The sequence below is a fragment of the Meriones unguiculatus genome, chromosome 7, assembly GCF_030254825.1.
Source record: "Meriones unguiculatus strain TT.TT164.6M chromosome 7, Bangor_MerUng_6.1, whole genome shotgun sequence".
NCBI classification, from domain to species: domain Eukaryota; kingdom Metazoa; phylum Chordata; class Mammalia; order Rodentia; family Muridae; genus Meriones; species Meriones unguiculatus.
In genome coordinates this window covers 17,336,537-17,352,153 of record NC_083355.1, presented here as the reverse complement: position 1 = coordinate 17,352,153, position 15,617 = coordinate 17,336,537, and the positions used below count along the sequence as shown (strand labels likewise).

The 15,617-nt window shown below is 37.5% G+C and overlaps 1 protein-coding gene across 10 annotated transcripts in view; it reads right to left on the bottom strand.

Annotated features, from left to right (window-relative positions):
* Positions 1-15,617, bottom strand: part of Kansl1 (KAT8 regulatory NSL complex subunit 1) — a 126,144-nt gene that overhangs the window by 36,956 nt on the left and 73,571 nt on the right. For all 10 annotated transcript variants that reach the window (XM_060386568.1, XM_021631872.2, XM_060386566.1 and 7 more), the window contains one exon: positions 7,861-8,002. In XM_060386568.1, the coding sequence (XP_060242551.1) occupies positions 7,861-8,002 (142 nt within the window). The remainder of the gene's footprint in view (positions 1-7,860; positions 8,003-15,617) is intronic.

Below are 15,617 nucleotides of genomic sequence, written 5' to 3'. Positions count from 1 at the left end.
TTTGAGCTCTTTGGGTCAAATACAAGCTTTTTGAATGACTGAACCAATTGATCCACCACTGGAATCTGTTCTAACTCAACATCTTTATGAAGCAAGACAGTTTTAAGAGATGAAAAGGGGAAGATGAGAACACTGGCTCCTCTTCCTAAGGACCAATGTTCAATTCCCACTACCCACATGTTAGCTTACAACTGTCTGTAACTCCAGTTCCTGGGGATCCAATGTTCTTCTGGCCTCTCTGGAAGCCAAGCACACAGCAGTGCAAAGAAATACAGGCAGGCAAAACACCCAGACATATAAAATAAAATTTGAAAAATTTCAAAAGGATGAAAAGAGAGAAAAAAAAAAAAAAGAACAAAAAACAAAACCCATAAACAACAACTTGAAAATACAAAGAAAACAATCTTAAAAGGAGATTTTCTTTCCTCCCTGAAAGAAAAACATCTGAATATACAAGAATAGGACTAAAGAGTCCTAAGAAAAGAGAGGCCAGTAACTCACATGGAAGAAACATTTACCTTTGGACAAATGGGGTTCCCATGCCAAATTAATACTAAAATTTTTTATTAGTTTAAAAACTAAATGTTCAGGACTAAGGATACAATTCAGTGATGTATTTGGTCTGTGCTTAGTGTGAGGGCCTCTAAATTGAATCTTCAGCACAAGAAAAAGTCCTTTATAAAACCACAAAAACAAGATACTTGAGCCATAAATTCTTTCTGGTCCATAATAGGATTCTGTTTAAAAAAAAAAAAATCTTTAAAATATTTCCTTATTTTATAAGCATAAAATCGACTTCCTAAACCTTACCTCTTAAAAAAGTAAAAACTTTTTGCACAAAGCATTGTTCTTGTGCATTATTTCTGAAAAATATCTCATCTATATTGGGCATGATGGTAATTTCTATAATTTCAGAACTTGTAAGGAGTAGACAAAAGCATTTGGAGTTCTAGTTCAAGGCCAGTTTGGGATATGAAATTCAACTCAGAAAACAGTACTTTCATGATGGTGAGCTATTTGGAGTGGTGATTAATGGAAGAATTGGGAGAGATCACAACCGTAAAATTACAAAGTTGTTCTCAGCCTACTCACACTTCAACTACCTCTAAATATCTAGTATCACACACTCACTCACTCCACTGTACCACTCTTGAGAAGGTAAAGCTTCCCTAACATGACCAAGACAAATCAGGATCCACTACAAACCAAACCCACAAGAACCAAGACATGTACAAGCTTGTACATGACACCTCACAACCCCAGATGAAATGGGAACTTCAACTGATTTACAGTTTGAAAATAAAAGTATAGACCTTTAGTTGATTTCACTCATCTTCCTTCCAACTTTTTATTAAACTGTGTGTGTATATCTGTGTCCATAGACCAGGATAGTCTTAAACCTTGAAGCAATTTTTGTGCCTCAGCCTCTTTAAGTACTACATTAGTACTTAAATACAATGCTTGGCTTATTCTTTCTGTATTAAGGTTTCAATGCTCTTTCTTTTTTCCTCTTCATTCTTTCTTTTCTTTTTCTTGTTTCCACTGAGACAGTTTCTCTTTGTAGTCCTGGGTGTTCAGGAACTCACTCCGTAGACCAAACTGGCCTTAAACTCAGAGATCAGCCTGCCTCTCTCTGTCTGAGATTAAAGTAAAAATTTAATACATGTGTTCCAAAAAAAATAAATAAATAAAAAGAACAAATGCATGTATTGAAAAGAAAATATTTTGAAGACAAATTAGTTAGGGCCTTCTTGCAGCTTTTTTCCCATCCAGGTACAACAGACAAAAAACCCACTATGTTTGCAAGGCAGAAGTTACTAAAGTGGGTAGGCCAAGATCAGAGACCACTCCCTAAGTATTTAAAGTAAGAAAGTTCCTCTGTTCTGTGGTGTTGCAGTTACCTCTTCTATCCTAGCTTCTCTAAAGAATATTTCACCTGAAAGCTATCTTAGCATTTCTCTACAGAACCTTACAAGAATCTTTATGATTTAAAACAACACACTGTTCTCCCCTTTTAAAGGGAAGGAAGCATCTTATAAAAGTGAGGAGCTAACTAGCTGACCCTAGGAAAATTAAACAATAGCATAAGTATGCACGAGGCCCAGAGTGCAATACAAACAGTAATTGGTGCTGCACTAAGGAGGTAGAAATAATAGAAGGAATTCAAGGTCCTCCTTGCCTCAAAGTTAGAGCCAGACTGTTCCCATACAAAAATCTACTGATAGCACAGCATATAAAAGAGTAGGACGCACTAGAAATTGTACTTTTGTCAGGGAACAACAAAATAAATATTTCTGAAAATAACTTTCAATAACTTCCTTTTTTGGAAGAGAGCACTTTAAATTTCTAAATTATATTTTATTTTACTTTTATTTTATGTGTTTTGACTAATACTATGTCTATGCACCACATGGATCCAATGCCTTTGGAAGGCATTTGATGCCCTGGGACTGGAGTGGAAGATGATTGTGGGCTGCTATATGGGTGTTGGGAATTAAAATCTGGGAAGAGTAGTCAACTGCTGAGTGTCTATCCAGTCCCTGGAATACATCACTTTTAAGTGGGGTGGGGAAAAGTTCAGAACAGCCAAGGCTGTCTTGAAAAAAAAAAAAAAAAAAAAAAAAAAAGGAGGGAAGGAAGGAAGGAAGGAAGGAAGGAAGGAAGGAAGGAAGGAGGGAAGGAAGAAAAGAAAGAGAAAAGAAAAGAAACAGACAAGAAAGACTGCTAGGTGTCGGTGGTGCAAATCTTTAATACCAGCATTTGGGAGGCAGAGGCAGGTGAATAACTCTTGAGTTCAAGGCCAGCCTGGTTTACAGAGTGAATGCCGGGACTACAAAGAGAAGCCCTGTATCGAAAAACAAAGCAAACAAGCAAAACGAAAGAAGGTAACATCAGTGTATAGCAAAGTAAATACGGAGTGGTAATACATATTTCCATAATCCTAGTGTCTAAGGTGGCAGAGAGGAGAATTTCAAGTTAAAGGATAACCTGGGCTACACATCTGAGTTCTCGGCTAGAGTGTGCTATGTAAGTGAAAGACATCTACAAACCTAAACACAATACTGCCTTAAAAAGAAAAACTAAAAAGCCAAATATGGCAGACAACTTTAACTGTAGTACCTGGGAGGCAGAAGCAGGAGATTCAATCATTAAAGGTCATCTTTGGTTACACAGTGAGTTGAAGCAAAAATGTAACTGAGCTTTATAATTTGTCTGTCCAAAGATGTAAGAAAATTGATGCTAAACCACGGCAAATACTTTAAAAGTTCCATGCACCCTCATCCACTAACCAAATACAAATTCACAACTCAACAGCCTGGGTAAATTAGTGAGATCCTGGAGCTATAACACATAGCTTGTACAGTACTAGATCAGGACATGCAAAAAAAAGCCAGGAATTCAAATCCCAGAATCAAACTTATTTATTAAAATAAATGCAGAGAACATTAACATTGGTAGAAAGGGGCCTGGCACACTTTTTTCCAAAAAAGGGACTTTATTATTACAGTGTTATATAAAAACCAAGTTCATATTGACATATCACTGGACTAAGTTTTAAGACTTATCTGCTAGGCTCATCTGTAGAATCTCTCTTCAAAATTCATGCTAAGAACCCAAAGTTGTGAAGTTATTTCAAAGCAGGATCTTTGCAGATGACAAAGTGAAGATACATTTTTTAGTGTGGGCCGCAAACAGAATATTCTTTGTATATTTTTTGTTATTTATTATTATTGTATGTGTAAGCATGATATGTATAGTGTATACACCATCTATGGAGCAGAGGACAAATCTGTGGAGTTGGCTATCCCTTAAAGCTTTACATGATTCTGATAGAGTCAGACACAGGTTGCCAGGCACATATTACAACTGCCTTTATTCCAAATCATCTAATGAGCCCCCTGAATGGTGTATTTTATAAGGGAAATTGGGATATAGAAGCACAGCAAAGAGTTACCCATGTGAAGACAGGCAACAATGACTGACGCAGCTACAAGCCAAAGAAAACTAAGGACTGGCAGCAGCGATCATAAGGTAGAAAAACATAAGAAATGACTCTTTCAGGCAGGACCACGCCTGCCTGTAATTCCAGCACTCAGGGAAGCAGGCAGGCCAACCTGGTTTACAAAGTGAGTTCCGAGACAGCCAAGCCCACACAGAGAAATCCTGTCTCGAAAAACCACACACACACAATAAACAACAACAAAAAACAACTCTTCTCTATAACCTCAGACAGAGCATGGCTGAGTGAACACCCTGACTTTGCAACATCTAGTCTCCAAAACTTTGAAAGAATTTATTTCTATTGTTCTGAGTCATTCAATTTGTGATACTTTCTTATGGCAGCCTAGAAAAGTAATACATCTTCAGAACAGGGGCTGGAAAGATGGCTCCACAGTTAAGAGCATTAACTACTCTTGAAGAGGACCTGGGGTTCAATTTCCATTATCCACATGACAGCTCACAACTGTCTCTAATCTGACACCCTTGTAAGCAATACACATGAAATAAAAATAAATAAACATTTGAAAGTGTTTTAAAAAGAGTTAAAAACAACAACATCAAAAAGCAGAGTTTGCTGCTTTTGTAGAGGTCCTAGGTTTGGTTCCCAGCATCCACACAGTAGTTCAGAACTACCCACACAACTCTACTTCCAAAGGATGTAACATCCTCTTCTGATCTCTCTAGGCATCAGGCACACATGGGATGTAAATACACACATGCAAACAAGACAGTCATATGCATAAAATAATAAACATAAAAAAGTAAACTATTAAGAACAAATGTTAGACAAGATAGTGCACACATCTATAAGGATCAAAATTTCAAGGCCAGAATAAGCTACTTGTTTACAAACAAACAACAAAAGCAGATAAAAATTATTAGTGTTTTTGAATCAGGTAAAACTGTTTTATCACAACATTTTTAGTGCTCCAACGAGAACTACATTAGAGTATGTGAGTGGCAGTTTCATAATAAGGACTTGGGTTCTTTTAATTGTTTCTACCCTGTCATAAGCATCACTAGACAGTGGCATCTGTCCTCTCACCTCCTTGGGAGGCATCCAAAAAAAGCACAAGGAATCTGAACAAGCATGTAACAGTCAACAACAACAAAAAATGATAGCTAAAGTCAAAAACATTTTTTAAATGATAGGGAAATAGTCAAGGTTAACACATAAGATGACATGACAAAGTGCAAGAAACTTTATTTGCCTAGTAGCTAAAAATATGAACTCATACACACATACACCTCAAAATTTTGTACTGGATTAACTTTGATTTGGGGATGAGAGGGGTATGTATTTTTCTTTGATTTTCCTATGATTTACAAGTTTCTTAAAGTGATAAATTACTCCTGAATCAACCTTAAACCATACATTTAGATATGCTAAGATTAAAATTTATTTACTTTTACTTTTTTTTTTTTTAATGTACGTGTGTGAGAGCACATTTATGCATGCCTGTAAGGACATCAGAGAACAACTCACACGAGTCTTTCTTTCCACCATGGATGTCACCAACTCAGATCACCAGGCTTGGCAGCAAGCACCTTAACCCACTAAATTATCTCATCAGCCCCATACAAACATTTTAAAACTCAAGATGCAGGGTAGAGAGATGGCTCAGTGGCTGGTTAAGAGCACTCACTCATAACTCTTTCAGGTGACCTAGGTACAACCATCTATCTCTGTAGTTTTGGGGGGATCTGAAGGCCTCTTCAGAAATGAGGCTTGTATGTGGCTCACATACATACATGTAGGCAAAACACACATACATACATGTACATGGTTTGAGTATGTGCAAAATAAATGTACCAACAAAATGACTGCATTATACCAGACTCAGTTTGTTATTAAGAAATTCTCATTCTCAACATATAAATTTACACTTAACTTATTAGCTGTAAAAACCTTCAAGCAGACACTGAAAAGGTATCCCTGACACAGGACAGGCACAGCTAGTTGCTCTCACTTTTTGTTTTGGCTTCTGGCATATATTTTAGTTTTTCTTTAATTAATTTTTTAAAAGAAGTTATCCAGGAACAAATTTAAAAAGAAAACACTATAAAGCTGTATTTCTGATGAGCTTTTGGAGAGCAGAGAAACTCAAGTTCAACTGCCAACTACACCTAAACAAACAAACAGATCAGAAAGTCAAGCATCGCACAACAGTCTTACAATCACAGAGGTACTAGAATGGCAGACATAGGCAGCCCCTGCCAGACCAGAACTTCTTGCTTAGCAAGCTCCAAGACAACTACCAGTGACTCTTGTCTCACAAGAAGAAAGAAAAGATGGGCAGCATCTGAGGAACTTATCTAAAATCTTGTTTTGGCCTGCACATGTGTATGGGGGTACACTCACACACAGTATAAATGAAGATAAGGAGGCTGTACAGAACTTTTTTAAACAAATAATTTATGTTTATTCTATATGCATTGATATTTTTCCTCCATGTATATTTATTTGGGTGAGGGTGTTGGATCCTAAAGTTACAGACAGTTGTGAGCTGCCACGTAGGTGCTGGGAATTGAACCCAAGTCCTCTTAACCACTGAGCCCTCTCCTGCATCCTGTATAGAATTTTTGTCAGTTGTCCATTCTTTAACTAAATACAGAATGACAAAGTACTATCATTCACACTGTAATACTTTTCTTAATGTCAGGCCTCTAATTCACAGCAATTCATTTGCTTCTGCCTCCTAAGTACAGGGACTGTAACTATGAACTATCATACCACTTCCAGCTTTAAAGACTTTCAGAAGCCTGGAAGAAAAAACACACATGGCATTTTTAAGAGTATTAGGCTTTATCTAGACCTGTGTCAGTCTTGTAGCTCAATCATCACTGTTTTTTAATGCCTGTCTGTCACTTGTGCAAATACTCTCAGAGGCCAAAGGGCATCAGACTTCAAGCTAGAGTGATAGGTAGTTATGAAGTCCAAAGTGAATATTGGGAGTAAATTCAGACCCTCAAGATGAGCAGGAAGCACTCTTAAGTATGGACCTATCTTTCTGGTTTTGCATCTTGAGCTTTGAAATCTTTGCTTGGGTCTGATGAGATAATTTAGCAGGTTTAAGTACTTGCCACCAAGCCTGATGACATGAGTTGGATCTCTAGAACCTTTAATCACAAACTATTATAAAACATGTTTTGTAAGAACGTAAGCACCACGAGAATAGGATTTTTGTTCACTAGTCTATCCTACCAGAGGCCACTGTAGGTACATGCTAGGTACACAGTTCGTTTGTTTCTTGAAGGGTTTGCTTCCTGTGCACATCCTTTTTTTCTAAAATGACGTTTCAAAACAAAACAAAAAAACCTGCTCAATGTCATTGCCAAGGTAATTATCAGTCCTCTGCAAACAAAACAGAAGAAATTAAAATTTTCTTCAAAAAAAGGTTAGCAGTAATAGAGAATATCTAATCAAATATAGAAAATGAAAAAGCAGTAGCTATGGGACTCCCCTCCCACCTCTTACCCCGAGACTTGCTTTGTAGACCAGGCTGGCCTTGAACCCAGAAATCTGCCTGCCTCTGCCTCCCAGAGGCAGGGATTAAAGGTGTGCTCCACCATGCCTGTAGGTATGCCTTTCTCTAAATGAAATAAACAGCTATTATTATAATATGGTTTCTTTTTCGCATTTTGGCCCAGGTACCATTTTTTTCTAATCACATGTCAACTGAGGGTTACATTCTACTCTTTTCTGAGCTACACTAGTACCATCAGGCTCTTAAACCGTTATAATGAACCATTAAACCATTTCTCTTGACACAATTAAAGAGTTATTGAAAGAATGGGAACAAGGGGATAATGGCAGCTTTTAAACTGGTCAGAAAAAAATATAAATGTACCCCTTACCTTATTAGCACGTATCTGTTTGTAAATATCTGTTTGCTGACGAATTCGATATTCCAAGTCGGAAACATGGGCCTGAAGCCAGTTCCAGCGGCTGACAATAGCTGCTCGGTCTGCAGCCCATCTCCATTCAGACCTGCGTTTCCTACAAGGAAATAAACCAAGTGAAATTCAAGAGCAGTATTAACATCTGTACCAAATTGGCAGAGGAACGGTGTGGGTAATTTCTTATACGGACTACCTATGATATAAAGACAGACAAAAAGACAAAGCACACAATCCACGGGATTAAAGATCAAGATATAAAACTTCACAGCAGAGTAGAAACTTTTAAATCTTAGTATCAGAGAACAAAAGCTAACCCTATAGAATTTTTACAGCTAAAATCAGTCACAAATAATCTACATAAATTATAGAATATACTCTTTAGTACTGCGATTTTTCAAATACAGCTTAAGATTTTTTGTTTTTAATCTCAACTAAGTTTGTTTGCTTGAGTTTTTTGTTCTTGCTCCTGCTGCTGCTCTTTAGAGGCAGGATCTCGTGTATCTCAGGCTGGCCTTAACCTCTAGCTAAGGATAACCTTGAATTCCTCACCATCCAGCCACCATCTTCCGCAGGGCAAAATTACAGGTGTGTGCTACACTGTCTACTTTTAAAATAGTTGGGGTTTACTTGGGGGAGTAGAGGTGATTTAAATTTTTATGTGTAGGGTTGTTTTGCCTGCAGGTATACCTATGAAACAGTGTGCATGGCTGGTACTCATGGAGGCCAGCAGAGTGAGCCAGAGCCCTACCATGTGGGTGGTGCAAATCCCACCCAAGTCCTCTATAAAAAGCAGCCACGGCTTAAAATGGTTTCAACTGAAAGAAAACTGAGAACAGAAATACAGAAAAGCAAAGCATGATGCAATCTTGAATAACTAGGTATCATCGACTTATTAAAATCACTTGTGCCATGACACTACCTTTTCAAACTGTTTTACCTCTACAGCCAATACAGACGAATGAGTCCTAAAGCAGGAAGAATTTTCAAGTAAGACACAGAAGCATAATCAAAATTTCAGCATACAACAGAAGATCTAGCGAATAAAGTTAAAGAACAAACACTCATTAGTAGAGAATGCCTGAATTGAGCACACTGAAGATCTGGCTGGACATGGCAGCACACACCTGCAAGCAACCCCACCCCATGATGCTGAGAGATAGAAGGGTTATCACAAGACTGACTGAGGGCCTAGGCCACAGAGTGAGATCCTGTCGACAAAACACAAGAATTCTTAAAAAGAGCATTAAAAACAAAAATATAACAAGAACAAGATATTAAGACTACCATAATAGAAACATTAAATTCACCGAGAAAAATCCAAATATGCAATATATTAAGTCTTTCACACAGATTGGAAAAGTCCCATAAAAGTAGGAGTTGGTAAGATAAGAAAAACAGAACCTATTTTATATTGCTGGTAACTGTAAAAACTGGTAGAACCACCTTTCAAGAGCAACTTGGTTAGGCAAAAAAACAAGCATGGCCAATTAAAAAGAATTATGCTTCTGAGAATACATTCTTACGTATGCATGGGGAAACAGGTTCATTACATACTTTAATTCTGCCAATGAAGGCAAATAAACTAGTTTATTCCTTAAAAGATTTTTCCTACAGTAATAAAAAAAAAATTAACCAGAGCTCTAGGTATTAACATAACTAAATCTCAGAAGACAATACTAAGAGAAAAATACACATAAAAGCAAAAATTAAGTGAAAATGATACTGCTGGTACACAAACAAGTATTAAAGAAATTCAATGTACTACTGCTTAGCAATTACAGTGTAAACCAATGACTTATTTTAACAATGCAGAATGAGAAAATGTGAAAATATAAAAAAAAATACACAAAAGGTCAATAATAATGTATTATGTGCTCGAAGCTAACTGACACGCAGCAGATTCGGGGTCAGTGTTAGTCAAGAGTTAGTGGACTAAGAATCCAGTCAGTCTCTGACAATGACCCTGAATTTAGCTTATGAACCTGTAAATCTTTTCAGGAAACCCCCAGAACACCAATCACTTTAAACTTCTTTACAAATAAAGAAGAAGTTTATTTGTAATCTCTGAGTTTTTTAACAACACTTTTTTTTCTTGTTTACTGTCAAACGAGTTAGATAAAAAAGCAAAACACTTTCAAAGTCTACTTGAAAAGATACTGAAAGAATAATATAGTTCAATATAGCCAGCTGGGTTCTGGTTCATACACAATGTTAGTAGGTTTCTTTTTAGTTACCTGAACTTCTATTGTAATAGTTCTTACAGATTTAGTAGATTATTACCATATAACCTAGAACTAAGGATATTGTACACAAACTATTACATAAAATCGGAGAGGAAAATGTCATAAAAACAAACCCCATTCTTCTAAAATCATATGCTGAACAGTACCTATTTTCATTTTGAAAATATAAGACTCAGCTTAATGTTTTGCTAATATATCAAATAAAAAAGGATTACTTTTAGTTTTTCTTCTGAGGTTCCTTTAGTAGGTTAAAAATCATTTTGAATGGTACTGTCAAAAGAAATATTCTGTTAAAAGGAACAGTAACCAGATTAATCTTTCTTAATGTGAGAACCAGGGTCCTTCCATTTCAGTAAAAATTATATAATGGATTCTAAAAGGCATCAATGACATCATCCTTCCTACTATACTAAGGAAGAAAATGACTCAAAACACTTGACTGTGATGACCACTACTAGTTTTGCTAAAATCAAAGTGTCAAATTAGGAGGATCATGACTCTGAAGATAGCCTAGGCTGCCTAACAGACAGCAAGATGTCCTCCAACACATACTTTCTCCCCCAAGACAGTGCGTAGCCTTGGTTGTCCTGAAACATGCTTGTAGATCAGGCTAGCTTCTAACTCACAAAGATCCACCTGCCTCTGATGCTGGGACTAAAGGTGTACACCACTACACGGAGCATCAAGAGCATTTTAAAACAGAAAGAAGTAGTACTAGGTGATTTTTGGTAATAGTGAAAAATGAGAACTTGCTGTAGTGACCAGTTCACTCAGTTCATTTGTAGGCCATAAATCCAAATACAATTATATCAAAAATATGCACTTTTCTACACACCATCTTGCCAATGCTAGCCAGTACTTCCCAAACTAGCAGAGCAATACACAATGCCAGATACTTTTATCTGAAGAGAAAAAAAACAAAAAACCACAACACTACAGTAAAGGCCCCTGATCTAATCTGCAATTAACAACAAAACCTAGATTCTAAACTAAATCACAAACACCTGACCCTACCGAGTGTTGCTTTTAAGTCTTCCAGTTTTATTAAAAATTGAAAGTTCAGTAAATCCAATAGAGAACAGGGCTGGATGGGCGCTTGTCCCACCCTGTGCCTAAATGGCCGCATGGAAAGCTCACTATATTGCCTCCTTGGACACTAGGCTGCCATGTGGCACACAACGACAACCCACACAGAGACAAAGGGAAAGGAAGAAAGAGCAAAACTAGTGGATTATGTTTCTGCTTTTTTAAAATACCCGGTTTTAATCCTGTCTCCAGTTCTTTCCTTATAATCCAACAAATAAAGGCTCCATTAAGAAACCCAACTCAGGGGGCTGGAGAGACAGCTCAGCAGATAAGAGCAATTCCCAGTACCCACATGGCAGCTCACTACTGCCTGTAACTCCAAGATCCACATCCTCACATAGATAAACATGCAGGTAAAACACCAATACACATAAAATAAATAATAAAAGAAAGAAAGAAAGAAATCCAAATTAGCCAGGTATGGTGGTATACTCCTCTAATCCCAACACTCATGGACACAGAGGCAGGCAGATCCATGTAAGTTTGAGGCCAGCCTGGTCTACAAAGTGAGCCAAGGACATCCACAGCCATACAGAGAAACCCTATCACAGGAGAAAAATAAAGGGAAAAGAAATCCAAATTAAAATTGACTTTATAACAAATTACAGATAACAAAGCTTAACCAACACTGGCAGATAAGTTATTTCAATAGGTTATATACTACTTCTAAGATTACAAGAATCTTCTTGTTTAGATTCATAAAAACCAAAAGAAAACGGTTAAGTAAAACTGAGGCTGTCCCAGAACACACAGAGAGCACAGCTGCCAGTATCTCAGTAAGACAATTCCTAAGTGACAGGAAGAGGAAATTTTCAAAATTACTAACTGCAGGAGGATGCAAGCAAACAAACAAACAAACAAAAAAATTCAAAAGCAGCCTGCTGGGCATTTAATCCTAGCACCTGGGAGGCAAAGGCAGGCAAATCTCTGTGAATTCCAGGCCAGCCAGAGCTACATAGTGAGACCCTGTTTCGGAAAAGAAGGCACCGTGGGGCTGGGCGTGGTGTTAAGGAAGTAGTAGAGGCATGTAGATCTCTGTGAGAATTCCAGGCTAATCTGGACTACAAAGCAAGGCCAGAACAGTCAAGGCTACGAAGCCATGTCTCAAAACAAAACAAAACAAAACAAAACAAAACAAAACCCACATCAACTATAAAAAAACAGTGTGAAACAAAGAGCAGGAATATAATGTTCAAGCAACAATTCTCCTTTTTATAATCTTAAAAATGTAAATTGACCTTTGGAAATAACAGCAATATCTGCCACAGTTATGCTATTCATAAAATGATGAAATCCTACTATCAATGCACAGTGTGTATTTTAGATAAGAACACGTAATAACTACCACCCTGGAATTCAATTCCTTATCAAAGGTACAAAACAGAAAAAGGTAAAAGAGTAAGATAAAAAGAAGTTAAGACAAATTCAAGAAACGTGTTCTGTAAATTTTTAAATTTTAATTTTATATGCATTGGTGCTTTGCATGTTTATCTGTGTGGGGGTGTCTTTTGGATCCACTGGAACTGGAGTTACAGACAGTTGCCATGTGGGTACTGTTGAACCATTTGTCTAGCCCCAAATTTGATTTTTATCTTTTTTCTTGGTTTTTTGAGACAAGGTTTCTCTGTGTAGCCTTGGGTCTTCTGGACTTGTTTGTAGACTAGGACCTGCCTCTGCCTCACTGAGTGCTGGGATTAAAGGTGTACACTAGCAAGTCCAATATGACTTCCTTAAGCCTTGATTTTATAATCATTTAAAAATTCCACCGTAAATGGTAAAACCTAGCTACAACTTCAGTACTATTAACCACTGCCCTCAAATTAAAGCTCCTGAGGAACTCTAAGACATGGGTCAAGGGTAAAGAACAAACGTTCTTAGGTATTTTTCACATTGCTGATACATATACACCTTGTCTCCAAGTATAACTCAATATTTAAATTCTTGTCTGTATCACCAGATGACCCCTGGTGTTAAAATGAGATGTGATTATGTTGGTAGATTATTCAGCCAAAGAATTAACACACTTTCAATTCCCTTACTCATTCTTCACTTCCATTAGCCAATCTTTAAACTTAAAATCCAACTTAAAATTTTTACCTTTGACTTCACTTGTTTCTATAAATAACTACAACAACTACACTTACAACAGTAATAAATATTTAGAGTTCCTTATTTCTAAATAAAGGAGGGAAAGAACAAGGAGAAATGTCCCCTATATGAGGGAGGGTGGTGTGTGTGTGTGTGTACATGTGTGTGTGTGAGCGCACACCTGTGTGCGCATCATTAAGGGAACTGCTACAGGGAGAAGAGTCTTACCAACAAATACCTCAAACACTGTTGCTCTCTCTCAGAGCTGCTCAGTTAAAAAAGTGATGAAGAGTGTGTGTGGGGGGGTGCAAGCCTTTACTCCCAGCACTCAGGAGGCAGAGGTAGGTGGATCTCTGTGAGTTCTAGGCCAACCTGGTCTATTAAATGAGTCCAGAACAACCAGGACTGTTACACAGAGAAACCATGTCTGAAAAAAACAAAACAAGAAGGTAATAAGGCATCCCAATAGGAATGTTTGAAACAACAATCTTAAAGACCCTCTATAAATCTGTTTGAAATGAATAATTAAGGTCCTTGTTAAAATAGGACTCCAGTGTTTCCTATTTTGGACAAAAACATCAAAAACTTTTATTTAAACCACTCAGCTTCCATACAACATAGAGTCTAAGGCAGGCTTCTCCCTGCTGTTACAAATACTTAACGAAACAGTTTAAGTGAAGATGCTCTCTGGTTTGCTCTTCCAGGTGTAAGTCCATACTGCTCCATTGTTTCTTCTAATAAAGCAGTGTCCCCCAGCACAACATTGTGATAGAAATAAGGCTGCTCACTTTATGGTCGCAAGGAGAGAGACAAAGTGCAGGAAAAGGCTAGGTCAAGGTCCTGCCCCAAGGATGTCCTCTATGTGGCTCTTCCCCTAGCGTTATTACAACAAACACCACCACCAGTTGAGGACCACCCGATCAACACATGTGTCTGTGTGGAAGAGTATCTTTTTCTCTTCTTCCTTTTCTTCTTCAATATTGGATAATGAATCTAGGCCCTCACATTTTAAGGGAACTGTACTGTCCTCAGTTCTGATTTTTATATTTTGAGAGAAGATCTTGATAAGTTACCTTGGCAGCCCTTGTATTTGCAATCTCCTGCCAGAGCCTTCTGAGTAGCTGGGATAATAAGCCTCAACCAACAGGTCAGTCTGCGTGTGACATTTCATATTCAAACTCTAAAAAACTAACATGTATGTACTTCTGTGTTTTGGTTTTTGTTTGTTTGACTGGTTGGTTTTGTTCGAGACAGGGTTTTTCTGTGAAGCTTTGGCTGTCCTGGACTCATGCTGCAGACCAGGCTGTCCTTAAACTCGCAGAGAAATATGTCAAGCTTGGCTTCAATCTTCCTGTGTACGCCTCCTGAGTACTGGTCTCATATCAGTATATACTAGTGGCTAGGAACATTTCTCATTAAAAACAAACAAACAAGGTAGTCACAGTGGCACATGCCTATAATACCAGCACTCGGAGAGCGGAAGCAGGCAGATCTCTGTGAGTTCCTGGCTAGCCTGTCTACAAAAGCAAGTCCAGGACAGCCAAGGCTACACAGAAAAACCCTTTCACAAAAAAAAAAAAAAAAAAAAAAAGTCAGAGAAGCAGAACTTCAAAAAGAGCAGAGTTGAAGAAAAATAACCAACTAGAATGAGTTCAGAAGGAATGATTATATACAATACAGGGCACATTTCCTTCTCCCTAATTTAAGTCTGTTTCTTCCTTGGTAAAACGAGGATACTGCCCAAGTTCAAAGTGTTGTTACACTGACTTAGTATTTAAAGTCTCTAGCAAAGGAAAAACACACGCATTATATATACTAAGCGTGAACATTTTCTCTAGATTTTAGACTTGTGTACATTCATGTGCACACACATACATGATTCTGTGTGCCAATGGAAGTCAAGTGTCTGATCCCTTGGAGCTTCAATTACAGGCAGTTTTGAGTCACCCATTTCCCAGTGGGTGCTAGAAAAAGAATTCCAGTCCTCCCTAAAAGCACCAAGAGTTCTTGGGGTTTTAGGGAAATTAATACAACTACTGTTTTAATGTTTCACATTAACTCTTTTTACTTGCCTCTCACTACTGGTGGAGATAATACTCAACAACAGTAGTAACAGCACACAAGCACTAATGTATGTATTTCTCAAATACCTTGACTTCTGCTTAGGAATACTAGCAAGATCAAAGGTGGAATCACAAAAAATCTTACAAAGTTTAGTAATTTCTGTCCTAGGGTGATAAACCATAGGAGGAAACCCAGTTTCAAAAAAAAACAAACAGAGAGAGAGAGAGAGAG